Source organism: Chrysemys picta, chromosome 3, assembly GCF_011386835.1.
Source record: "Chrysemys picta bellii isolate R12L10 chromosome 3, ASM1138683v2, whole genome shotgun sequence".
Classification (NCBI taxonomy): Eukaryota; Metazoa; Chordata; order Testudines; family Emydidae; genus Chrysemys; species Chrysemys picta.
In genome coordinates, this window is record NC_088793.1 from 208,755,397 (window position 1) to 208,783,069 (window position 27,673).

The 27,673-nt window shown below is 52.5% G+C and overlaps 1 protein-coding gene across 2 annotated transcripts in view; it reads left to right on the forward strand.

Moving 5' to 3' along the window:
• MAL (mal, T cell differentiation protein) overlaps positions 1-19,653 on the forward strand; it is a 33,297-nt gene extending 13,644 nt beyond the window's left edge. For both annotated transcript variants that reach the window (XM_042852722.2, XM_005293555.4), the window contains exons 2-4: positions 14,076-14,243; positions 16,921-17,058; positions 17,879-19,653. In XM_042852722.2, the coding sequence (XP_042708656.2) occupies positions 14,076-14,243; positions 16,921-17,058; positions 17,879-17,953 (381 nt within the window). In that variant the 3' untranslated portion in view covers positions 17,954-19,653. The remainder of the gene's footprint in view (positions 1-14,075; positions 14,244-16,920; positions 17,059-17,878) is intronic.
• The last annotated feature ends 8,020 nt before the right edge of the window (positions 19,654-27,673 follow it).

Genomic DNA, 27,673 nt, shown 5'->3' on the forward strand with positions numbered 1-27,673 from the left:
CATTGCTGCTACTCTGAACCCTAATTCTAGTCAGATATTCGATGTTCAGAGCTTTCCAGACAAGCTGTGATAGCAAGGCCACGTAGAGTATGTCTGCGCTTCAAGCTGGAGTAATTTCCAGCTCGAGGAGACGTACCTGAGCCAGCTCTGATAGCGCTACACATCGAACGCAAGCTGCAGTGCTGTGAGCGGCAGCAGGGGCAGGCCGTCCTGAGCATGAACCTGCCATTTTGATTTCCTGCTGCTCGCGCCGTGCTGGCTGCCCTCTGCTTGCAGTGCGCTAGCTTGATCAAAGTTATCAGGGGCCCCTCGGGCCCCTCCAGCTCAAACCAGACCGGAATGTGCTGCAGGTTGGGTGTTTTCTCTGCTTTTTAACATCACTCTGATGCAACCTGCCAGAGGAGGTTTTGCTCAGACGGTGGCCCCCCTCCTGCAAGTGGATCCATCTTGGCAGACCCTTGTGCTCTCATTGCGACAGGCTGTTGGCCTCTGCCAAACTGGTCCTTCCAATGAGCTTTGTGAATCTGGCTGAGGACAGTTTGATTTGATTCTGGTGCTGGCACGAAGTCGGCTGCCCTGAGTTGTTACATCCCATGTGATCGCTGGGTTTTATTATCATTATTTTGGATTACTAAGGGAACACTTCCCCCCCTCCTTCTCCCCCCCCCCCTTTTTTTGTAGCTACAGAAACACAACAAAGCTGTCAGGACACTCATCACAAATGATGAGAGCGCTGTTAGAGGAAACACTTCCAAAGAAAGGTGTGGGGAAATTTAGCTGCATGACTGCTTGATTTGAAAGAGTATCATCCGGCCCCGTGACACTCCGAGGGCCAGCTTCCTCAGGGTTTGCGTAAATATTGTCACTTTCATCTGCACGGCCCCACGCCCCCGAGCCTGGCTTTGGGCGTTCTGTTTAACTACCCCCCAGGCTGAGTGCCACAGAGAGAGCTTGGATGTTTCCCCACCTGGGTGCCACCTTCCCAGCCCACCAAGCGCCGATCTGTGTGGCCCGTCAGCTATGCAGGAAAAGAAGGTGCAGCCAGAGTGGAGAAGTAGCACGAAGTAGCAGACTCCAAAGGCAGAGAAGAGCAGCAAAAACCTCCTGAGCTGTTCTCACGTTCTCCTTGCACCTCCTCGCTGCTGAGGTAGCAAAGTGAAATGTGAGAAGGTTGGGATTTCCTAAGGGAGTTAGGTGCCAGGAGTTTGGGGCCTAACTCCCTTTAGGCTCCTTTGGAATTTGCAACCTACATTCCCGCGATGTTACCCCAGGAAGGATCAGAGATGTAGATCGAGTAAGTTTCACTTTGCTGCCAGTGCCCAGAGGAGAGTTGGGTGGGGCAGGAGGAGCAAATGCAACCAGAAAAGAAGGGCTGGAGGGTACAGTGGCTGAGGCTAAACAGTAAAAGTCTAGCCTGAGCCCCGTGAGGCCTGGCTCGCTCCAGGAGCTTGGGTTTCAGGCAGGGGAGGAAGGACAGTCCAGGGTTAGGGTGCTGGCCTGGGGCTCAGATAGGGTGACCCGATAGCAAGTGTGAACAATCAGGATGAGGGGTAACAGGTGCCTATATAAGACAAAGCCCTGAATATAGGGATTGTCCCTATAAAATCGGGACATCTGGTCACCCTAGGCTCAGACCTGGGTTCAGTGCCCTGTTCTGCTACTGACTCGCTGTGTGACTTAAGCGAGTCACTTAGGCGAGGGCTACCCTGGGGGGTGGGGGTGTGAGGCCCCTGTTCCTGCACACCTGCTCCAGCTAGCACACGTGTACATAGCATGTAGCCTGGGCAGCAGCCATGGATGCATGGCTGAGCCGTGCTGAAAACAAACCCAGGTGACACTGATGGGGGGTGTACCTGGCGCAGCTCAGATGGGCTGGAAACACTTTCAGCTGCAGACAATGGCAGAGAGAAAAGCTGGTTTGCTTTTGCTGCTTAGGGTACGTCTTCACTACCCGCCATATCGGCAGGTAGCAATCGATTTATCCGGGATCGATATACCGCGTCTCGTTAAGATGCGCTATATAGATCTCCAAATGCGCTCCCCATCGACTCCGGAACTCCACCAGAGCGAGCGGCGGTAGCGCAGTCGACGGGGGAGCCGCGGCCGTCGATCCCGCGCAGTGTGGACCCCAGGTAATTCGATCCAAGATACTGCTGAAATTCTGTATCTTAGATCGATTTCCCCCGCCCCCCCCCAGTGTAGACCAGCCTTTACAGTAGCATCAAGGGGGTCCAAAGCTGGGCCCCGCCTGGCCCTGTGGCTGGGAGAGCAGTGACCCCGAGGAGCAGCAACGCGCGTTTTGAACTCGGCTCTCTAGCCTTCGGCGGGGGAAGGAGGAGTTCCTGATGGGGGTAGTGAAAGTGCGGGGGCAGAGCTGTTGAGCATAAGAATAGCAATCAGTGCTGGGTGTAGGGTGACCAAGTGTCCCGATTTTATAGGGACAGTCCTGATATTTGGGGCTTTTTCTTATCTAGGCTCCTATTACCCCCACCCTCCATCACAATTTTTCACACTTTCCATCTGGTCACCCCAGCTGGGTGAAACTCTCCATATGAAACTTATTTACCGTGAAACAGGCAGCTTCAGTGGCCCTGAAATATTTCACAGATTTGTGCTGAATTTGCCAAATTTGGTTTGGGGGGGGCAAAAAACTAATAAAATTCCCCCCAAATCACCACATGTCAATGATGGTTTTTTTTAAACAAAATGTTTTGTTTTTTGATTTAAAATGTCTTTGTTTCAAAAACGCTTTTAATCAAAAACATTAAAATGCTTGAAATGGAACCAAAACAATTTGGGTTGAGCAACTTTTTTTTTTTTTTTTTTTAAACTTTTCAAGTCATGAACGTTTTGTTTTCAGTTCAACCCCACCCCCACCCCCACCCCCGATTTTTCAGAGTTGCTGGTGAGCAGAAAAACCATTGTTCAGCCAGCTCTCGCAGCGATACATTTTCCTGACTCCTCCCTTGGAACGGGCCCCCAGAGGTCCCGGTCACTGTGCCGGGTGCTGCACATACGGGAAGGGCCAGGATCTTTCCCTGAGGCGTCTGCCGTGGCGCTTCAGACGAGACGACAAGTGAGTGTAGGGAGCACGAGGAAGGGGAGGATCCCTGTTATCTAGGCAGGGAGTAGGCACAACAAACCAGCCTGGGGAAAGTTTCTCACTCCAGCCTGTTGGTGAAACCTGTCGCCTATTGAGCGGCTGTAGTTAGGCCATGAGCGGGGGAAGGTTTGGGGGAGGAGAGGAGCCGGGAGAGCGGTGGAGAGGAGTGAGAACAGGAGGTATTCAGGGAAGACTGGAGGTGAGATCAGGGCCGGCGCTTCCATTTAGGCAATCTAGGCGGTTGCTAGGGCACCAGGATTTGGGGGGGGCGGCAATTCGGCGGCGGGGCGGGGAGGGTCCTTCCGCGCTCCGGGTCTTCGGCGGCGGGTCCTTCACTCCTGAAGAAGCTGAAGTGCCCTGAAGACCGGGAGCGCGGAAGGACCCCCGCCTAGGGCGCCAAAAACCCTGGCACCGCTCCTGGGTGAGACAAGATGTGGCCAGCGTGACCAGCTATCAACCACTCCCACGAAATCCCACCAGGCAAGAGCAGCTGGTGGCGCAAGGCTGGGCAGCCGTACCCTAGGCCAGAGCCATACTGGGATCCATTTAATAAGGGGGTGAGTCTGGCTCCCCTTGGCCCCTGTGCCAGCCCTAGCACCAAGGCAGGGTCAGTTCCCCCTTCACTGTACCCTGCCCTTGGCCTCTGCACCCTGGATGGAGGGACGGGACGAAGGGGATGTGTGCTGGGGCACTGACTGGGCTGCGGGGGTCTGGCTATGGAGGGAGGGGAGGAGGGTCTGGGCTCAGGGCATGGCCCGATGGACAGGGAGAAGTGGGAACTGGATGCAGGGGAGCAGGATGTCAGGGGAACTCAACTGTGTAGGAGGCAGTTTGGAATGAAACCATTTAACCTGGGCATCGCCCACTGTTGGTTCATGGCTCAGTGCCGGTGAAGCATGAATGGGAGGCGGCAGGAGAGAAAGGAGCCTGCGAGGGGCTGTGTGCGCAGAGTAACCGCGGTCCCTTAGGTAAGAGCAAACCCTGTTTCCGCTAATGAAGTCAGTGCTCTGGGCCCAATGGGGAGTGGAGGGGATTTCTCAGCCGGGCTCTGTCGCAGTCTGAACCACCCAACTTTGCATCTCTTTCTGAAAGACCCCCGCAAGCAAGGTCTGGGCTGGGGGAGGCTCCCTGGCTGTGTGACACGGGCGGTCTGGTGGACCCTGCTGGCCTTGGACTCTGTGATTCTATCTGGCTGGAGTCCAGGCACTGCTCTCCGCCACTGCCTAGGCTCCTGGCTTGCTTTTGTACCGCAGCCTCGGGAACACCCACCGCTGTGTAACTCACAGCAGCTGGTGACATGGTGCCAGCGCCTTTGAGAGAGGAGGGAAAAGACGCAAACAAGGCACCCTGGGACACCTGCCCTCACGCGGGTTCTGGAGAACAACGTGCCGTGCCGTGCTTCCAACTCCTTGTCTCTGTTTGCAAAGGAAGTGTTGGTTTTTACAAGTGTATTTGCAGAACTGTAAAAACAGTCGTCAAGGAATGGCTACAAATCCCAAAGTGCCCTACTAGTAACAAAAGAGCAACAAAAGAAGTTTGCAACAGAATTGTTAACCCACAACATAGAAGGGACTTTCCCCACTGACGAGCTAGTTATTGGATGCAGCAATGTGAACTGACTGGCTGAAAAAGAAAACCTGTATTTCCAGGACTTAGCCTGCAATCCTAAGCAACAGTCCCATCTTGTGTTCCTTGCTACATTTTGCTGGCCAGACAGCTAGTGGGACACTGGCAAAGTCTGATGCCTCAGCAGAAGCACACTAGAACTCTCTTCCCTGAGAAAGCAGAGACGGGAAATCGGATCCAGAGGATGGGGCTAGAATTCGCTGACCAGTCCTCAGAAGAAGCACACAGCTTTCTGGAATCCGGCGCTGTAATGAGCAGAAGCTGGATTCTCTCTGTAGCATTTACAGCCATTGTCCAGGGCCATATTTTCAAAAGTGCTGATGGGAAACGAGTCTGTGGGATTTGTGCTCCTAATTCCCTACGGGGCTTGGGGAACCCGCCAGCAATAATCACATATGGCCTGTTCCCTTGTACACTACTCGACACACCGTTCAGGTGTGGGCTTTTTATCGAGCTACTTCTAAACCATAGTGTGGCTGCAGCTCCGCGACTCCCCTTCCCATACTGGGATAAGAACCTTTATACTGGGACAACTGTGCCCACGCCAGGGGGTCGAACTGCTCCAACTACACTGGGATAGTTCAAGTGGTACAACTTGTGTGTAGACAAGGCCTGAGGGGCCGATCTGACTTCCCAGCAGCGAAAGTCATGGCACTCCCATAACGAGGGGAGGGGAGATGTTCCCGCACTAGCCCCTGATTGTGTGTGTTTGGCTGGAGGGTGTCTGTGCAGTCACCACATCTAGCTGTGTCTCCAGACTGGTATCTCTGGCTCCAAGCGTCTCTAGCACTGAGACTAATTGCTGGAGCTCCCCTGACGTGCTAGTGGCTTTGTCGCTGGCTGGGGCAATGGAGACTGTTGTTGTTGTTCTCTGGCGGTTTCAGAAATCTGGCTACCTTAGGGCTGGGGGAGTTAACAGACCGGCTGCCGCACTCCGGAGCGGGTGGCTGCCTGAGGTTGTTATGGTGCTGAGCTGGGAGGGCAAGGCTGGCAGGGAACACGCCTCACCGTCACGCACTGCTGGAACTGAACCAAACAGCATTCCTAGGTCAGCTCTGGGGAGCCGGCTCCACAGCGGCTGCATTGATGTCACGGCCTTCAGGGGAGCTGTTCTGATTTCCATCCTCCCTGGGGTCCGGGGGAGAGTCTCTTCCAGGTCCTAGGCGTGCCTGGGAGGACTGAGATGCCCCAAGAAAGGTGGCTCTGGTGGCACTTCTAGCTGAGAGCAGACAGGCCACCCTCTCTAGCCTTTCCTCCTGGGACTTCCCGCCTAAGGCTGCAGCGGGTCCGGTTCATACAGCCGGCTCTGGGGGCTTGGCTGACCCAAAAGGCTGCACCTTTAGCTGTGGTCCATCAGCACTGATGAGCCCCTGACAGCTTTAAACTATGTGGAAAACCCAGGCAAAGGCAGCTTCAGCTGTTTGCTGTTGCATTGACTCAGATGGGGGAAGGTGAAGGGAGCCTCTCAGGGAAGGGAATGTGATACCACATCAGCATAATGGGGCTGCCTCCAGGGGAGGCCACATTCCTCTGCCCGCTGTCTGTTTACTCTCCGAACACAGCCTTTCTTTTACTGATCACTCCAGCTAGCTGCCTGCCTGGGGAGCCAGGTGGAAGTCCTATTGCCTCTATATAAATCCATGGTACACCCACATCTTGAATACTGCATATAGATGTGGTCTCCTCATCTCAAAAAAGATATAATAGAATTGGAAAAAGTACAGAGAAGGGCAACAAAAATGATTAGGGGCATGGAACAGCTTCCGTATGAGGAGAGATTAGTAAGACTGGTGTCAAGTATCAGAGGGGTGGCCGTGTTAGTCTGAATCTGTAAAAAGCAACAGAGGGTCCTGTGGTTCTGTTAGTCTCAAAGGTGCCACAGGACCCTCTGTTGCTTAGTAAAACTGGGACTTTTCGGCTTGGAAAAGAGATGACTAAGGGGAGATATGATACAGGTCTATAAAATCATGACTGGGGTGAAGAAAGTAAATAAGGAAGTGTTGTTTACTCCTTCTCATAACACAAGAACTAGGGGCCACCAAAGGAGATTAATAGGCAGCGGGTTTAAAACAAACAAAAGGAAGTATTTCTTCACACAGTGCACAGTCAACCTGTGGAACTCCTTGCCAGAGGATGTTGCGAAGGTCAAGGCTATAACAGAGTTCAAAAAAGAACTAGATAAATTCATGGAGGACAGGTCCATCAGTGGCTATTAGCCAGGATGGGCAGGGATGGTGTCCCTAGCCTCTGTTTGCCCAAAGCTGGGAATGGGTGACAGGGGATGAATCACTCCATAATTGTCCTGTTCTGTTCATTCCCTCTGGGGCACCTGGCATTGGCCACTGTCGGAAGACAGGATACTGGGCTAGATGGATGTTTGGTCTGACCCAATGTGGTCGTTCTCATATTTCACTGGAGGCCACATCTGTGGAGCTCTGGATTCCAAGTGCATGAAGCGCTGTGTGCTTGGGGCACATGGGCAGCGTGGGGTTTTGTTAGTTACAAAATGCTGCAACATGACAGACACACTCAGGTGTTCCCAGTGCGCTGCTCTCTGCGTTACCCTCACAATTCGTAAGTAAAGGTGGGGAGGTTCTGCCGAGATCTCACACCTCTGTTTCAGACTCTAAGCGGTGTCATCTAGGAAGGGAACCATTAAACTGCCATGGATGCTGACGATTTGTAGTGCCTAGGAACACAAGCGTGCCCCAGGACCCATTGTGCTAGAGGCTGTACAAACGCAGAACCTCAGACTGCTCAAAGGGGACGACCTCACTTACCACATTGTCTTTTCATAGGCCTGATCCTGCTCTCAGCTCCACCGGGGTACAAGGATCTTGCCTTGTGGATCAGCTTGCTGGACCAGGCCATGTTCTGGTCAATATTCACCATGCAAGGTGAAATAAAATCACCACATCCCTGCACCTGTTCTGTTCAAACCCTTTTTCAGGATGGTAATTTAATTGTTTGCCAAGTTCCGTTGCTGAGCTGCTGTGTGTGGCAGGCGGTCTCTGCAGATTGCAATGATTCCAGTACGTTAGTGCCCGGAGGCCTTGGTTGGCACTGGGGCCTCATCACACTAGGTGCTGCACAGGCACAAGGTTGAGGGGCAGGTTGTGCCCCAACGAGCTCACAGACCCGACAGACAGGGAGGGAGCGGGCAGGAGGGGAAACAGAAGTGACTTGCCCAGGTCACACAGCAGCGTACAGCTATATCCCCGCAGTCAGCGGTGGGGAGACAGACATCGCCCTCAGCAGGGGAGGCCGTATCGACCAGTGGAGAGAGCACTGGACTGGCTCCATTCCCAGCTCTGCTGCTGGGTAACTTGCAAGTCACTTCACTGCCCTGTGCCTCAGTTTCATCATCTATAAAATGGGGGTAGTGATACTGGCCTTTGTACAGTGCTGTGAGATCTCTGTATGAGAAGAGTGGGAAGGGGTTAATTTAAGACCCTGAGCACTAAAAGCAAAATCCGTAGGACCTGAGGTGGAGGTTCCTGTATTCGGTACAGGCCAGTCACTAGAGGGGACTGTGGCCAGGCCTTCTAGAGAGCAGCATGTGGGCAGTCAGGGCTCAGTCCTTTAAGAGCGCTCCTCAAATAAGTGTGAGAGAAGTGTCCCACTTCCTCTCAAATGCGTCGTGCTAAGAGTGTTATTGATGGCAGGCCTGGAAAGGGGCAGGCTGGTTAGACCCCCCAGAGGTCTGGATGCGAGAGAGCCTGGCCGCGTCGTGTTCCCCGCTTGTCCAGAACAGAACGTTCTCAAAACTTCAGGGGTAAAAATCAACCCCCCAAACTCCCCCCTCCTCCCGAGAGGCCCTCTGCTGCAGCTTGCCAGGCCATGAGAGCTCAGCATTGTGCCGGAGGGGCTGCATTCTTTTCTTTTTTGTTTGCTTATTTCAATGTCAAGCTAAAAAATGGTATGGGAACTCGGGAACAGAAATGTGAGGGAGGTGAACAAGGCACTTAGCAGCGGCTTTCATGACCTCTCAAATCAGACACTTTTACAACAGGTGAAGTGGGTGAGGCTTGATTTGTGGGGCAGAATTCTGCCTGCCTGAGAGAGGAGAAGTGACATTAGGCAGCCAGCAGTCACTCTTCCATTGCTAATGGCTGTGAATGGTGCTAAGAGATGTTGGAACAGCTGTCTGAAGTGTTTGACAACAGTACCTGAGGCTTTGGGGGAAATAGCAGGGCTCTGGGCTCATTATCCTTTCCCATACTTGACAGATAATTGGAGGGGCTATTCATCAGGCTGTCCTGCTCTTTGCTTTAACAGAGTAAACTAGGTCCCTCTCTCCCGGTGTGTTGGCTCATGTTACCTACTTATGGTGAAGAATTTCAGAAAACGATACCTGGAACAGGTTTTTTTTTTTTTTTTTAACCTCCCATTCCACACTGCGCTGGGTTTCAACCAAGCACCTACCGATTCTTGGGGATCTCCACAGCCCCTCGCTGCCAGCGAGTCATGGATCGTCTGCAGAGTCCAGCAACTGACCAAGCAAATTCAGACCCTATTTGTGCAACTGTGTTGTGATTGCTGCCTGGTTTGTTGTTAGACCTACTAATAAACGTGTATATTCTAAGTTCATGAAAGAGGCATGCAGCTGTTAATCTCCAGGAGTGATAGGGAAGAGTAAAAATACTTCTACATAGTGCTTAGTGTGTCTCTTGCATCAATAGGCTTCGAAGTTGGTCACTAAGTTGGGTGAGAACCAGAAAATGTTTCCTCCGGGGTTTGCAGAAGACCTCATTCATGTGAACATACATGCTGGATTGATTCTGGACTTGCACAATGCTTCCATCCAGTGGGTTCTCTCAATGTGTCAAACTATTGGGCCTTTTGAGACTAGCCAAAGAAATGTGTTCCCTTCCCAGGACAAAGCTGGGAATAAATAAAAGCATCTCAGAACGTCAGTTTTCAGAATAGCAGCCGTGTTAGTCTGTATCCGCAAAAAGAACAGGAGTACTTGTGGCACCTTAGAGACTAACAAATTTATTAGAGCATAAGCTTTCGTGGACTACAGCCCACTTCTTCGGATGCATATAGAATGGAACATATATTGAGGAGATATATATACACACATACAGAGAGCATAAGACAACTCCCACCTGTTTATCAACTCTGAGAGGCCAATTAAGTAAGAGGAAAAAAAAAAAACTTTTGAAGTGATAATCAAGCTAGCCCAGTACAGACAGGTTGATAAGAAGTGTGAGAATACTTACAAGGGGAGATAGATTCAATGTTTGTAATGGCTCAGCCATTCCCAGTCCTTATTCAATCCTTTGTTGATTGTGTCTAGTTTGCATATCAATTCCAGCTCAGCAGTCTCTCGTTGGAGTCTGTTTTTGAAGTTTTTCTGTTGTAATATAGCCACTGAATGACCAGACAGGTTAAAGTGTTCTCCCACTGGTTTTTGAGTATTATGATTCCTGATGTCAGATTTGTGTCCATTAATTCTTTTGCGTAGAGACTGTCCGGTTTGGCCAATGTACATGGCAGAGGGGCATTGCTGGCACATGATGGCATATATCACATTGGTAGATGTGCAGGTGAACGAGCCCCTGACTGATTGTCAGATGAGGTTGGAGCGACCCTTAACATGGGTGAGGATTAGAAGTGAGGAGTAAAGACCCACCCAAAGGATGGGAGTGGCTCAGACCCAGGGTTCTTTGTGTGTACATTTAAACAGGGAGGGGACGTCAGCGCAGCGTAACCCCAGAGCACTGGAGGACACACAGGTAAACCGACAGGTTGTTCCTGGCAGCATGCAAAGCATTGTGGGATAGCCATCAGAGGCCTGCCAAGCTTGTGTGGATAAGCAGTGTGCGCGCACGAACGTCAGCCTGTACTAACTCAATATGCAATGAACTTACTGTGATGGGATCCCTGGGGTGCAACCTGGAACTGGGGTACCACTGAGCCCTCTGTTCCTCCGACCTGGGCTCCCTTTCCCACTGTGATGCTGTGACAAGCTACAAACCTCTCCAGGTCCTGCACTTACACAGCCATCCACAGGGACACACCCAGCTGAGTTACATAAATGCTTCTCCCAGCCACTCATGAACCAACAATGGAGAGTTTCCAGCCAGTTCCCCGCAGCTCCCCAGACTAGGACCCCAGAGCTTTACTATTCTGCCCTGCTCAGAAGCCTGACCAGTATAAATTTATTACCCAGTCCACCCCTCCCTCAATGTGGAGAGGACATTTAGCCTTTGTAATCTGATCTGAGAATTCCCAAGCACTTCAAGCAAAACACACTGTTTTAGGTAAAATATAAAGCAGGTTTATTAACTACAGGCAGACAGGTTTTAAGTGATTATAAATGGTTGACATAAAAGGACAGAGATGGACCAAAGAACATAAAAATAAGCACACAGTTAATCTTAAATATTATTACACGAGGCAGTATTTAGATCAATGTTCTCACCCCACTGGATGTTACAGTCCTTACTGCACAGGCTTCCCCCTGAGCCTGGACCAGTCTCCTCAGATGACCTTTGTCTTCTCAGGATCCTGGTTGTGTCCAGTGTAGGTGGGGAAGGAGAAAGGTGAAGACATGATGCTATTGTCCCTTGTTTTACACCCTTGGCCCATGGGCCTGGCAGACATTAGTGAGGCACGTCCAGGTGGGCTTTGCTGAGTCACAGTGAACAATCAGTCCCCATGTCACAAGGACTGAGCAATTCCCGTTGTGTGATGCTTGCATGGCTGAGTCACAAGGTTGATTAATGGGTGGTCAACACCCCGTTGGGCAGGGATCCTTCATGTGTCACTAGCAAACTTGCAGCATATTTCACTAACAACCATACAGCACAATCTCATAACTGTATACACACTAACGATATACATATTTGGACAGACAAGCAGGTTTCAGCAGATCATGACCTTTCATCTGATACCTTACATGGCATGCTTTGTATGACATCTGTGGGGGCTACAGGGTGTCATTCTGAGGTACGGTGTGTCACACTCACTTCACTTTCAAAGTGGATTGAAGAGTATTCACTGGCCCATTGGAACGCATTAAGAATTGTACGGTGTGTATGAAGGCCAAGTTGGATGTGTCTATGCGGCAGCGGGCCCATGCCTACTGACTTGGGCTCAGGCTATGGGGCGGTTTAGCTGCAGTGCAGCATGCAGTGTTGTTGTAGCCATACTGGTCCCAGACAAGCTCGCTCACCAACAGAAGTTGGTCCAATAAAAGGTCTGATCTCCCCACCTTGTTTCTCTAATTGCTGTAGAGACAGCCAGGCTCAGTTTGGAGTCTGGGACCAGGGCCAGTGCAAGGAAGTTTCACGCCCCCCAGCCCTGCGGTAGCTCCCCCCCCCCCCGTCCTGAGGCGCCTCCCCACCCCAGCGCACCTCTGCTATGCCCCCTCCACAAGCACGCCACCCCCGCCGGCAATGACAATAATTGCATGGAGCGGCCGCTGCACTGGGAGAGGGAGTCTGAGCCGCACGTGTCAGTGCGCCGCCGACAGCCCAGCCCAGGAACGCTGTAAAAAAAAAATTGGGTGCACCGCTTTTTGGCGCCCCCAAATCTTGGTGCCCTAGGCAACCGCCTAGTTTGTCTTAATGGTAGCACTGGCCCTGCCTGGGACCCACCCCCATCATGGGGTCCCAGAGCTCAGGCTTCTGCCTGAATGTCTACACCGCAATTAAACAGCCCCTTGGCCCAAGTCCTGTGCCCCCGAGTCAGCTGGCATGGGCCAGCCACGAGTGTCTAAGTGCAATGTAGAGACATCCGTCAGTGCACACAGCCTAAAGTTAGTGTACAGTAAATCCTTGTGTAGCCAAACCCTTCTGAGCTGTATTAGCAGGAGTGATGTAAGCAAGACACGAGAAGTAATTCTTCCGCTCTATTCCGCGCTGATTAGGCCTCAACTGGAGTATTGTATCCAGTTCTGGGCGCCACATTTCAGGAAAGATGTGGACAAACTGGAGAGAGTCCAGAGAAGAGCAACAAAAATGATTAAAGTTCTAGAAAACATGACCTATGAGGGAAGATTGAAAAAATTGGGTTTGTTTAGTCTGGAGAAGAGAAGACCGAGAGGGGATGTGATAACAATTTTCAAGTACATAAAAGGAGGAGGGAGAAAAATTGTTCTCTTTAACCTCTGAGGATAGGACAAGAAGCAATGGGCTTAAATTGCAGCAAGGGTGATTTAGGTTGGACATTAGGAAAAACTTCCTGTCAGGGTGGTTTAGCACTGGAATAAATTGCCTAGGGAGGTTGTGGAATCTCCATCATTGGGGATTTTTAAGAGCAGGCTGGACAAACACCTGTCAGGGATGGTCTAGTTAATAATTAGTCCTGCCTTGAGTGCAGGGGACTGGACTAGCTGACCTCTCAAGGTCCCTTCCAGCCCTTTGACTCTAAGAGCCACATTGTTAAAGCAGGAGAGCCAGGAGCCAATGTAAAACTGTGTGTCTATTGTTGCAAGTGCACTTACAGTGCCTATGTGCACACCAATGGCAGCTGCACAGCTAGCTAGAAAACCAGTACCAATATCACAGGAAGGGTTAAAAATGTTTTGTTTGTTTACTTATTTATTTACTTATTTACATTTCAACAAATGCAGTGTTGAGCCCAGTTGCTGGTCAACAACCCCCCAAGATGCAGACACAATTTTTCATTGGAATTTATTTTGTTAACAGAAAATCTAATTTTCAACAACAAATGTCATTAAAAATGGAAAATTAAGCAAACTTTGGCCAGAGGTAGCAGTTGGGTTGTGCAAAATTTCTCTACTATTATGTCTGAAGGTTGGACTCCATGGAGGAAACACTTCCCCTCATAAGTGTTTTGTTTTGGGGCTATTAAATACAGGCAGTCCTCAGACTTATGACGTTCGATTTAAGTCAAATGGCACTTACAATGCTTCTAGATTGACACCCTGAATCAACTTACGACTATAGGTTTTGAGTTTACGACGCTCATCCCACAATGGAGTAGTTGCGGTTCCGAGTTACAACGTTCCGACTTACGACGCAATTGTAAGGAACCAATTGTGTTATAAGTCTGAGGACTGCCTGTATTCACGTATGAGATGGCGATTTGCCCCCCATACGACAATAAATTGCAGAACTAGATGATTGCTGCCTTGTGAATTGACTGAGAAGAAGGGAAATCTAGGTGTGGAACTGCTGTATTTTATTAAGACGGGGTTTGTTAAATTAATATCCCTATTAGTTTCTTGGGGAAAGAAGGCAATCTTGATGTACAGCTTTCAGGTTGAGACCAATGGACTTATGTCTTTTGAGATCATAACATGACACATAATGATGGAAGATACGAAATCTGAATTATTCTGTTCTCTCTCCCTTTTGCTTATTTCTTGTAGGTCTTTGGAGGCCTTGTCTGGATCCTGGTGGCCTCAACCAGGGTAGCTTCTCCAATACTGCAAGGCTGGGTTATGTTTGTCTCCGTGTTCTGCTTCACATTTTCAACTCTTCTCATGTGCCTCTATTTCTGTGGCGCTCATGGTGGAAAATCTCCTTGGATCGCAGTGGTAAGCTGATCCTGTCTTTGTATAGCTCACTGACACATACAGTCTGAGCACTGTGGCCCTGATCCAGCCAACACTTAGGCATGTACTTGAATCAATGGGACTATTCATTGGTGTCAAGTGAAGTTAAGCATGTGTGTTGGCAGACTGGGTTTATATGCCTCTCACTGTGCCATTGCAGGATTATCAAAAGCTGCTATCAGGCCCTGAATCCAGAATAAGCAGCCTCCGTTGCTGCTGGCGCAGGAAGCCCAGCAGTTGTGCATATTGCATCTGTTCTGATGAGCAATTAGCAAAGCTGTGTTTTGCATTTCACTATAGCCCCAGGAAGGGACTGTAGTCCACACCCCTCCTGATGTACCTCCCTTCCCTCTTCTCCTCCAAAGCCCTTTCTTTCCGGGGAGCCTTCTGCCCCCTCTGAGATGTCAGCCATTGATAAGCTATAGCGCCACATGCAGGGAAAGGATGTTCTTATGCACTAGATGTTGGCACAGGACTTGGAAGATCAGAGTTACAGCTGGTTGGGAATGTTCTGTCAATTATTTTCACAGGAAATAGTTTTTGCAAAATTAAAATTTTCCACAAGATGATTTTGAATTTGCTGAAACTTTTCAATTTTCTTTCAGGAAAATCAAAACAAAATATTTTTGCTTTGGGTCAATTCACCACTAAACTGCATTCCCAATGGGGATGCCATTGCCCTATGGGAACTGTAATTCAAACTGCTCATGTCCCCATTCGCTTATGGGCGGATCTCCCTGGCTGGACCACACCTCCCATGGTGCAACACCGGTTCTACTCTGACGGAGCCCCATGGCGCACACCATGTGAGACACATGAGTTCAGGTGTATCATGGAGGATGAAGTATGGCTGGGGAGCTCAGCCCATTGGGGAGAATGGAGGCCTGAGATGCCCAAACTACAACTCCCATGAGGCAATGCAGTTTAATGTTGAACTGACTTGAAGTGAAATGTTTAGGGGTCAATTCAACAAACTGAAATGCAACTTTTCACTGTTTCCAAAATGAAATGTTTTGAAAACTTGTTCTGGGGAAAATTTCAATATTTCATCTTTGTCCCAATTCAGCGGGGAGAGGGGGAGTTGAAATATCAGAACTTCCCATGGGATGGCAATTCCGATTATTGCTCTGTCCTGACCCGAGGTCTGTTTCTCGGTCTGCTACAGACTCCCTGAATGACCTCAGGCAAATCTCTTTGCCTCAGTCTCCCCATCTGTTTAAACAGGAAAGCTACTTCCCTCCCTCTCAGGGGTGTTGTGAGGGGCTCAGACATGACGGTTCAGGAGTGCCCTAGAAAATCTAATAATCCCAAGTTTCCCTCCCTCCCTCCCTCTCCACTGGAACATTCCTCCAGTGTCTTGGGAGGTGGGACGAAGAGGTCCTCCATGATGGCGAGCTGAGCAGGGTGGAGCCAGTCTCCTCAGGAGTCATTGGTGGAAGAGGACAAGATGGCTCCTGGGCTCTGGGGCCCTGCCCCTCCTGCCATAGCCCCGTACTGACTGGCCATGCCCTCCGGGGGCCCTGGCACACGGAGCAGCATGTTAGCCAGGCCCTTGTACCATTCAAGACAGTGCCAGGTGGGGATGTAACTGCTCTGCTCCTCCCTGGGATCACTGGGCCCTCACTTAGGGTTGCCAGGCATCTGGCTTTTGACTGGAACACCCGGTCGAAAAGGGACCCTGATGGCTCTGGTCATTAAAAGTCCGGTCAGTGGCGCAGTGGGGGCCCGGGGCTAAGGCAGGCTCCCTACCTGCCCTAGTGCCGCGTGGCTCCCGGAAGCGGCCGCCAGGTCTCTGCAACCCTTAGGTGCTGGGGCGGCCATGGAGGCTCCGCACGCTGCCCCCACCACAGTGACCAGGGCAGGCAGCGTGGCTACAGTGGCAGAGATGTGGTACAACTGGGATTGGTGGTTTTGTTGTTTGTTGTCTCAGCGGAAGGGCATGGCCTGCGGTAACTGGGAGCTCAGCTCCCTTGCAATGAGGCCTGCTCCGAGTGGCCTTCCACACAGGCGTAACATGGGGGAGAACAGCCTCCATATACCACAACCCTGTGGAAAATTGGGGATTTTGCCTTGAGTCCCCCTGTCTGCTCTCTTACTTATTGTTTGTATTACTGTAGCACCTAGGAGTTCCAGTCACAGGCCAGGCCCTGCTGTGCTAGGTGTTGTACAAACACTGAACAAAGAGTACCATCTTAGTGAGATCAGAATTTCCAGCATATGGTGGCAGAATGGGTTTCCATTTGCCCACTGCCAGTTGGCCCCTGCAACACTTCTTATAGCACGTACAAGAGGCACTGATATCAGTGGAGATGGAATCACAGGTGGAGATGCAAAGACCCAGATCCTCAAAAGTATACAGGCACCTAACTCCCTTTCGGAGTGGCCCGTTGGGAATTAGGCACCTAAATATCTTTGAGGATCTGGGCTACAGTGCAGCTCCTGCCAAAATCTATTTGCCAACCTGCCAGACTTGGACAGGATCACATTTGCACAAACCACTCTGGCCTGAGTCTTAAGTTAAATGAACTAGTTGTGTGGGGGCTGTGTGTGCTTTCATCACGCTGCCGGAAGAGTGTGTGTGTTTGATTCGAGTACCTTTTTCTCTCTCTGACCTGAATGGCATTCCTGGAAATGATTGTTAATTATTATTGTTTTCTAGGATGCTTTCTATCATTCAGTGGCTGCTCTGTTTTACCTGAGTGCTGCTGTTTTACAAGCCACTGCCACCATTGGGGCCCAATCCAACAGCGACAATGCCTCTCAATTTAAAATTTACCAGGAAGACATTGCAGCAGTGGTAAGTGTCAAATAGCTTTCACAGTGGAGGGGTGAACAAAATGTATTGGCGGGGAGCCCCGAGCCCTTTAAATCCCAGCTGGAACTGCAGTGGGGATTTAAAGGGCCCGGAGCTCCGCGGCGGCCGGAACCCTGGGCCCTTTAATTTGCACGTGAGCCCTGGGGCTCCCAGCCACCTCTGCAGCTGGGAGCCCCGGGTTGTTTTAAAGGCCCTGGGGCTCCCAGCCACCTCTGCAGCTGGGAGCCCCGGGTTGTTTTAAAGGCCCTGGGGCTCCCAGCCACAGCCCCAGGACCTTTAAATCTTGAGAGGCCCCACCTCTTCCGGATGAGGCCATGCCTCCCTCAGGACTCCGGCAGTACCAGTAAGTCCTGTAAGTTACTTTCACCCCTGGTTCAGCCCCATTGAAAGAAATGGCAGATGGCAGCCATTTGAGAAAGGGGGAAAGTGTGTGAGACGCCATCAGAGATTGAGACCCCGCCTATTGTGAGATACTCACAATTAGTATTGTGAGGATGAGGGAAACCAATTCAAAAGCACCTAAGTGACTCAAGAACTTGACCCCCATTTTCAAAAGTGACATCTGCACTTCAGAGCCTAAGTGACTTTCAGTGGCACTTGGATTCTAAATCACTTAGGTGACTTTGAAAATCTTACCCTGAGCAACTCTGGAATGGAGTCACTGCTTTTGGGCTCCAAGTACTGTACTGATTAATACGAATACTGCTGAATGGGCAAACATAAATAAAAGTGCAAATCCAGTGTAAGCAAACAATATCCTTTAGCAATTAACTGTAGCTGACTCCAGCTGTTTCCATTGTAGGTATTTGCATTTTTAGCCACCTTGACGTACGTGATCCATAAAGGGTTCTCTCTGCTGAGATGGAAATCATCATAAAACCTCCAAAGCTTCCCCTAAGCCTTAAGGAATCCATCTTGAGCATCCTTCCCAGTTACGATCCAAGCATACGTCGTTACATGATTGCTCGTCTTACACTGGTATACTGTGATGTACAGACTACTATACATTGCTTTGGACTTGGTACCATGACAATGAAGAAAAAATCAGCCTGGAGATATCTATTTTTCAGCAAAATGGTTTCTTTTTGGTGTCTTCTAAGTCAGACACAGTTTTGTTGTAGGGAACTGGGAACCTGCTTTACTTCTCTCTGTTTTGTCTGATCTCCCTGGGACTGGGCCAGCTGTTGGAATGAATCAAGGGCATCTCTCAATCCCCTGCCAGTGAAGGGAGCCTCGGGCTTTGGTGGAACTTTGGTCTCAACAGTTTAGCCTCCTGAGGACTGAAATGCTTTAGTCTAAATCAAGTCTGTGGGCTTAATATCGGGGTATCTGGGTGAAAATTAACTGGCCTGTGAAATTCAGGGAGGTCAGACTAGATGATCTAATGGTCTCTTTTAGCCTTAAACTCTATGAAACTTTCAAAGGAAAGCCTCCCAACTGAGTACCTTGATTCATTCCTGGGGTCTACAAATAACGACATCATTCACCACTGGCCCATCTCTTTGCCTTCCTCTCTCTTTCAGATTACTTCCTTGGGGATTGTTTAATTTTACATAAACCACATGCAGAGTAGCTCAAAGGGGCCCCGATCCGGCATTCAGCTCCATGCAGACCTCTACTGACTTCATGGGGGCTCTGCAAAGCTGCAGGAATCTGCTTGCAGGATCAGGGCCATATTCTGCAGCAACTGTCAAAGAAAGGCGATAGTGTGTCTGTTGGCTCTTTGGGCAAGACAGACAGAAAAACGAGTGACATGTTCTGTCATTTTCTCAACACTGGGAGTGAGAATGGAGAAGAAGCAGATACACGAATTGGTAAAATTCACCACGTTGAACAGAATAATTCAAGCTGCGTCAGCATTTTTAAGGTCACAAATACGTATACGTGCTGCTCTGACACCCTGATGCCAATAGGCCAATTGCCACTGACTTCAATGGAAGCAGGAACAGGGTCTAACAACTCAAAATCCTGACGCTCTGAAAGATACATGCCACATTTTCAAACTTAGCTGCCTAATGTTAGACACCTGAAGCTGTATTTGGGCGCTTAATTTTAAGCACCTGAATTTGAATATTTGAACCAAAATATTTTCTCTTCTTGATCCAGACAGCAACAGACCTAGTACAAAATCTCGTGGTACATAGAAACACAGCTCTGGGACTTATTCATCGTAAGGGTTTTCCTTAACGTCTGTTGTAAAAGAACAGTATTTCAGGCAGTCACTGTAAACATTCTCTTCACTTTGCAATGAGAAACAGGAACAACTATTCTGCTTCCCTGGGGGGCAATGTGAATTTTTGCAAACTTTAGGGATATTCTTGAGTTAAGAGAGCAAATTATACATCCAAGGAATTACTGTTGTCTTAATCAGATGAGGGAAGATTATTTAGATGGTGTGCTGTGTAGTCTGTAGGCTAACTTTTTAAAATAATGATCACCGCAATAGGGATAATAAACTATTCTCAAACAAATTGTTTGGTTTGTTCATTAGGAAGAATTCACAAAGAAAATCTTTTGAAATTTACAAATACTGCATAGCTAATAAAAAAAAAAAGTTTGACATGGATTTTCCAAAAATCTTTGTCTGTGTCGTCTTTTCATAACCGCTGCAGAGAATTTAACACCATTACACTAGGGCTGTTATGATTAACTCTTAACGTTGCTCAAAGATACATAGGTAGACTCTGGAAAGCGACTTCGCCAGGCAGGGTGCGTCTGCACAGCCCGTGGCAGTGAGGCTCCGAGTCCAACTCGTCACACCTGGGCTCGCACGAACACGCTAAAAATAGCTGTTTGGGCACCGGGGCCTGGGCTGGAGCTCGGGCTCTGAACTTGCCTCCCTCCCTGAACGGCTACGCAGCTATTTTGAGTGGGGTAGCGCAAGCGGCGTGAACTCAAGTCTGTCCACCAGAGCTCTGAGTAAATCTAACAAAGTCAATGGGATTTAGGCTCCTAAGGATGTGTGTCACAAGGGGGATTTAGGTGCCTTTTAGATACTCTGCTGCCTAGGGGAGCTCCCAACCCTGAGTTGGGCACCAGGGCTCCCTGCACAATGCAGGAGGGAGAGTCAGGTGCCTGGAAAGGGGTTCACAGAAGCCAGCCGAGCTAGCCACTAGGATTTGGGGGTAGGGATAGCTCAGTGGTTTGAGCATTGGTCTGCTAAACCCAGGGTTGTGAGTTCAATCCTTGAGGGGGCCACTTAGGGATCTGGGGCAAAATCAGTACTTGGTCCTGCTAGTGAAGGCAGGGGGCTGGACTCGATGACCTTTCAAGGTCCCTTCCAGTTCTAGGAGATGGGATATCTCCAAAAAATGTGGAGGAGAGGGGTGGGGCATCAAAGAATGTTAGGCCCTAACTCCAGGTGGGAGAGACACCTCTCCCATCATGCATTTGGGGTTCTCGATCATGAACCCTCCCCTCGAGTTAGGTGTCTAAGCCAGGCCAACCCGTCTTGCAAGCAAGAGCTGCCCCTCCCTGCGATAGCACTTCCTGGCTGGCACCCACCTAAGAAGTGGGGAAACCCAGGTTCAAATCTCCACTCTGCCTGATTTGGAGTAGAGTCTGGGTCTGAGCCCTATGTGTCTATAGGTTATTCTGGGGTGGGCCCCCCAATCTCTCCTGGTGGAGCTGCTCTATTTCCTATGACATATGTGCATTGTGCCATGACAGACGGCGCTAATCTAATCCGGCGGGGACAAGGGAAGGGGTAAGCCCAGCAGAAGGTCTAGGCACCGCCCAAGATATATGGGGGAAAAGATGGCTCCTTCCAGACTTGCTTGCAGTCACGGAGCCAGCAGAACCCCTACGTTAGCAACTGGCATAACGGGCAGCGGGCGCAGTCTGAGTCCTGCGGCACCACCAGCTCATCACGCGTCCCCCAAACTCTTTGTTAGCTGGGGTGCGCCTCAGCCACGTGCCCAGCTCAGTCCGACACCCTATCAGCCATAGCACTCAAAGCATCCCCCCCCCCCCCCCCTTCAAAAACAGATTGCAGCTGTTCGGGGTGGCCGGGGGCAGAATTGCCAGCCCGTGCAGCCAACAATAATGCCCAATCTTGCCAGTTCGTGTCCCCAACCCTTTCCTCAGTAGCACCCCCACCAAGGCAAGTCCCAAAGCAACACAGCTGGGTGGCCCCAGCACCATGCAGCGCAAAAATGCCCTGTCCTCAGGACCCGTCTTCTTAATAAACAGCTCACGATCAGCTGAAAAATAACACAAATCCCTGGGTGATAGTGGCCCAGCCTCTGCAAGCTGGGCAGGCAGCACCCCCCCCCCCACCCCCCAAGGCACCCTTCCTAGGCAGTCCCTAGGGCTCGGCGAGGGCCCCACGCAGGACAGTCACCACAGGGTCTTACACCCAGCCCTCAATGTGCCTTTCTATGGGCTCCAGCACATGGTGCTTGGTCAGCTGACGCCCAGCTCCATCATGTGAGCTAGGCGGAGACCACAGCCCCTGCCCTGCTCCGGTCCCAGCCGAAGCCCTCGCTTGGGTACAGAGGCTGTGTGTTGGGTTGGGCGGTGCCCTGCAGGCCAGCGGGTCCACACACAGCGTGAGCTGGGCACACACAAAGCTGGGGTTGCCCAATTCTAACACGCAGGGTGACAGGTGTGACACAGCGAGGCGACAAGGCGGGGGGGTTGCGTGGTGCAGTAGGGCCATTTTTGGACAGGGTGTGTGGAGCCATTTAATGTTGCCAACGCTCCGGCAGTTCTTGGGTGAGCTGAGACTGGCCCCCTGCTGCAGAAGATCACCCCCTCCATCGTCCCGTCCCCTGCCTGCCAGTTCTGTCCCCCCCCCTCACGTCTGACCACACGTGTGCCCGGTTCCAGCACTGCCGCTTCTGGGGCTCATTTCTCCCCCCTCCCCCCCGTTCTTCCAGATTGGGGTGTGTGTGAGCCGCAGCGCTGGGGCTCTTCCCAGGCCGGTGCTGCAGGGCAAGAGGGGGTGGGGCACTGCATTTCCAGTCCAGCCTCATTGGGGGGGTACCCTGAGCAGCTGGGCTCTTTCTCAGCTAGACAATGCCAATGAATGGTGTTGGCACTTGGGGAGTGGGCTGGGGTGTGTGTGTGCTTTGCCCGTCTCCTGTAAGAGCTCAGATTGGCAGCTACCCTCCCCCAAAGCCGTGGGGAAGGCAGCCAGTGGGTTCCCGCCCCGGGGCAGAGTTTGGCTGGCGCGCCTGGGTATGCAGCCGTGTGTGTTGAGGGGTGGAGGCCCTGTGGGTCGCTAGCAAAGCACGGGCACGCGCTGGGCACTGCTGGAGGCCCTCAGGCTCTGCTAACAGGGCCTGTCTGGCAGGCCCCAGCACCATGGATCGCTGGTGGGTGGAGCAGGACGTGCTGCACCACTTCCTGCCGTACGGTGCAATGGTGCCAGATGGGGCTTTCCGAGAGGGGAGCTGAGCTGTGCCAGTCTGACATCAGTGCCCCATCGCTGCCAAGCGCTAGCACCGCTCCAGAGCGTGCAGTGCAGCTGCCCAGGGGAGGGCCTGTATCCTGACCCCAGGAATTGACGCTACTCAGAGCCCCAGGTGGAGCACGAACACTCACAACACCCGCGCCAACGGCCGCTCACGGCCTCTGCACAGTACGTCTGGCACCCACACGCCAGGTCAGCCCGAGAGGCAGAACTTGCTGGCACACCCAGACACGGCAGTTGGCACTGGGCAATGGTGCCACCAGGCCTCACGTGCCATCACAAGAGCCATGTATAGACAACGTGTGTTAATGGTGAATAAATGCACACGCTGTGCGCCTTGAACTTAAACTAAACGCGCACATCGAGTCTAGAGGGGCTCGAAGGCTGGCCCCGGGCAGAGGCAGACTTGCTGAGAACCTGCAGCGCGCTGACGCTGGGTGATACGGTTCATGAAGATGCTTTAATGTGCCGCCTTTTTATTTTATTTTTTTAAACACTTGGTGCATGTTACTGTACCTGGCACGCCGGTGCTGGGCTGGCCCCAGGGCGGGTCTGTGCGTACAGCTGGGCGGGGACGCGGCCCACAAAATGCAGTGAGAGCAGTGACACGCCTGCTATTGAAATGCATTCAGTCAAAGGGCAAGTCCCTTCCAGCCCCCCGCCCCCCAACAACAGGTTTCTGGGTGTCCCGCTCCCCCCAATCTTTATCCCCCAGCATTACACTCACAGACCCCTCTGCCATCTTTCCAAGCCCCGGCACCCAGGACTCCAGGCGTCGGATCCTTCTGTATCCTCCCTTCCTCCCCCCACTGGTCATCAGTTTCAACACCCTGCACCTTGTCCTCCACCGATTGCATCGCTGTGCCCCCCACCATGCAGCACCTGCTGCCCCTCTCCCATCCCTCATGAAAAATACCCGCTGATCCAGCTGCTCCTCCCCCCCCCTCGGTAAAGGCACCTTCGTGCTGTGCCCATATCTCATGCAGGCCCCCAACGGGGTCTTAGCATTGTCCCTTGCCCCCACTGGGGCCTGGCTTTAGGTACAGGGCCGGGTCTGGGCGTAAGCGCCATCCTGCAGGCGGTGGGACATGGGCAGACACCTGGACCCACCTGGCTGCCGGCAATGGGGTGTGGCTCAGCTACAGAGATCCTGTATCCAGCACAGCCTGTAGGGTCAGACGCTCGGCTGGTGAGCACCTCGGGGCAGAGAGAGAGTCGTCACCTGCATCTGTGCAAGGCTCCCTCGGCGCTTAGGGCATGTTGTGCTGAACGCCGTTACTGGCTCACAGCCCTCGTTGAAACCAGTGGCTGCATCAACACCCCCCCCCCCCCCCGCCACCCGCTTGCTCCAGCGCAGGCGCAACCAAGCTCCGTTATAAAAGCAGGTGGCCACCGTCCAAGGCAATGAGCTGTGTCAGGCCAGGGCTAACCCCGGTCGAGTAACAGGGGTGTCTCTGGTTGCAAGCAGCGGCTAGGCAGGCATGGTGGGTGTGACCCTGTGCGCAAGCAGAGAGCGCCAGGGTATCCTGGGCATGGTGCTGGCCCGAGCGGCAGACCTGGGACTGCTGCGCAAGGCCCCTGCTGGCCCTGGCTTTGCTCTTCCATGTTCAGGGGAACAGGCCTTGGCGGCCAGTTCTGTATATACACAGGAATGGGCCTGACTCATGTCGTCGGTGTCTCAGCCACACGGAGCCACCCCCCATAGAGTGGCCGCTCAGGCCCCACTAGCAATGGGGCTGAGGGAGCCAGCCCGCGCCTTCCCATCTGGCTGTTTTAGTACAGACCCAAGGCCTGTGCCTGTGTGGGGCCAGTGGCTCAGCCCCTGCTCCTCGGAGCAGCCCCCCGGCCGCAGGAACACGAGCCGTGTGGCACTTTCAGCTCTAGCCTGGATTAGGGTTACCATATCTCATAAATAAAAAAAGAGGACCCTCCACGGGCCATGGCCACGCCCATTTCCCCACCCCCAGCCCCGCCCCAACTCCGCCCCTTCCCCACCCTAACTCCGCCCCCTCCTCCCTTCCACTCCCAGCCAGGGGGAAAGGGCTGCCCCAGTGCTACCAGCTCCATGGTTTCCCGGGCAGCCCCCAGACCCTGCGCTCCCAGCCGGCGCTTCCCCAGCGCAGCTGGTGCCCGGGAGGGGAAGCGCCCAGCCGGGGGCGCAGGGTCTGGAGGCTGCCCAGCAAACCGTGAAGCCGGTAGCGCTCGGGCTTTGGGCAGCCCCTATGCCTCCGGACCCTGTGCCCCCAGCCGGGCACTTCCCCTCCGGGGCTCCGGCGGCTCTGCGTAACTTACACTGTATAAGTTACACAGAGCCGAAGAGGAGCAGAGCCCCCGCAGCTGGAGGCTCTGCTCCTCTTAGGCTCTGTTTAAGAGCCGGGCTGTCCCAGCGCTACCGGCTTCAGGCAGTCCCCGTGCCTCCGGACCCTGCGCCGCCGGAGCCCGGGAGGGGAAGTGCCCGGCTGGGGGCGCAGGGTCTGGAGGCAAGGGGGCTGCCCGAAGCCGGTAGCGCTCGGGCAGCCCGGTTCTTAAACAGAGCCTCCAGCGGCTGGGGCTCTGTGTAACTGACACTGTGTCAGTTACACACAGCCCCAGCGGCTGGAGGCTTTTCTCCTCTTTGGCTCTGTGTAACTGACACTGGGTCAGTTACACAGAGCCCCGGGGGCTGGAGGCTCCAGCCGCTGCGGCTCTGTTTAAGAGCTGGGCTGCCCGAGCGCTACCGGCTTCGGGCAGCCCCCCTGCCTCCAGACCCTGCGCCCCCAGCCGGGCACTTCCCCTCCCGGGCTCCGGCGGCGCAGGGTCCGGAGGCACGGGGCTGCCCGAAGCCGGTAGCGTTCAGGCAGCCCGGCTCTTAAACAGAGCTGCCATTTTCCCGGACATGTTCGGCTTTTTGGCAATTCCCCCCGGACGGGGGTTTGAGTGCCGAAAAGCCGGACATGTCCGGGAAAAAGAGGACGTATGGTAACCCTAGCCTGGATGTTTGCACAAGCAGCAGGCCTGGGCAGCCATGGCCGAGATGGGCGCAGCCCCTGAGTCCAGGGCTGCTGCATGTCAACTTGTAAAGCACCAACTCCCCCTTCCAGCCAAACAGCCAATGTGAGGCCTAAGCGAGGTTATTGAGTCAGGGGTCAGTGAGCTGGGAATGACCAAATGGCAGCTGGCTGCTGCCACGTCGTCCTCTCCCTCCCTCCTCCCCCGGCCCTGGGCCTGGCCCTGAGCCCAGCAGGTAGGACAAGCTTGCTGGACCAGCAGGGACTGCATTCTTCAGCTCACTGTGGCTAAAAGTGGAGCCCTGGGCTTTTATAGCCAGTGCTACTTAGCCCCACCTGTGACCAGTAATGACAAGTATGTGGCAGAACCAGCTGCCGTATAAAGCATTCCTTTGTTTGGTGCCCTGCCCCGAGGCCAGGGATGTATGTTCACCTGCTGGGAGCCCTGCACTACAATCCCAAGAATGGTTACCTGGAGAGGCGTGCCGGAGCCTCGCCCTCAGGTTTCGTATTTGATTAATACGCCAATGTGCCCCAGTCCCTCTTGGGGAGGGAGTTCTGAGTCACAGGGACATTATCGCTGCAGGGACGAAGGAACGGAGAAAAAACAAAGCTGTAAAGAAAGAAGTTGCTGTATTGGCTTCATCCGGGCCCTAAAAAAGCAGGCGGGAGGGAGAGAACGGGAGAACACAGAACAGGTTTGCTTTGGAGACAGAGCTAACGGGGGCCTGCAGGGCTCAGCATCTCCCTGATCCACCTGCCGACGGCCAGGTTCCTTTGCAGGGCTACTGTATCCTTTGGAAAATGAGCTCTCCCTTGACCACATCACCCAAGCTAGGGGATGGGCGCTCTGGCTCCTCCTGCTGGCTGAGCCTCGGAGAAAGTGAAGGAGTCTGCTACTGCTGCTGGTCTGGACACTTAATGCTTTAGCTCAGGCAGTAGTAGGAGGTGGTTTGAGGTCTGTACTCGTGGGGTCAAACACTGTGGGGCTGGTTAGAGCCGCACGCGTCAGCTCCCTCCCCAAAGCGTTTCCGCGTCAGGCAGGTTCACAAACTGGACCTGTCTGAGCCACACGCGTGAGGATCACAAGCCCTGCATCACTCAGGGAGACCAGCTAACGGAAAGTCCTGCCTAGTCTGAACCAGCCCCGTTCCGCTGGGCTGGTAACCTCTCCCTCCGCAGTCTGCTCCTGCCACTGCCCTTGCTGGAGCAGCGGGGCTGACATGGAGCAGGGAAAGGAAAAGAAGAATTTCACTCTCCCTAGCAACAAGCATCCTCTTCTAGTCACCCTGAGCAGAGGCTGCTCGCTTCACCTCCCTGACAGCACCACGAACAAGATGGCAGAGCTCACTGCTGCTGAGTTAAGCAGGTGCCTACTGCCCTGAAATACTGTTGTCCCTTTGGCCCAGACCGTTAGCCGGTGTTCGGGCCCTTGCAGGGTTGCTTCCATTAGGCGGGACATCAATGCTAGGCGTCAGATACATTCCTGGTGCAATTTACGGACAATGTGGCCCAAGTCCTGTTCCCCTGAACATGGTAGAAACAAGCAGCAGTCGGTAGTTTCCCTGCTCAGAAATCCCCAAGTCTGCCACATCGGCAAGCTCTGCGCCCAGGAAGCCCTGTCACACTGCTTCCTCTTGGTGTTACACTCACCCCTGCTTCTCCAGGTTTTCTGTGCCAACACACCCAGCTGCAAAACCAATCTCCTAGCTCCTGAATTGGCACTGGGTATGGAACGGCTTCCATATGAGGAGAGATTAATAAAATCTGGAATTTTCAGCTTGGAAAAGAGACGACTAAGGGGGGGATATGATTGAGATCTATACACTCATGACTGGTGCGGAGAAAGTAAATAAGGAAGTGTTATTTACTCCTCCTCACAACACAAGAACTAGGGGGTCACCCAATGAAATCAAGAGGCAGCAGGTTTAAAACAAACAAAAGGAAATATTTCTTCACATAGTGCACAGTCAACCTGTGGAACTCTTTGCCAGAGGATGTTGTGAAGGCCAAGACTATAACAGGGTTAAAAAGAACTAGATAAGTTCATGGAGGATAGCCATTGATGGACCTATTAGCCAGGATGGGCAGGGTTGGTGTCCCTAGCCTCTGTTTGGCCAAAGCTGGGAATGGGCGACAGGGGATGGATCACTTGCTGATTACCAGTTCTGTTCATTCCCTCTGGAGCACCTGG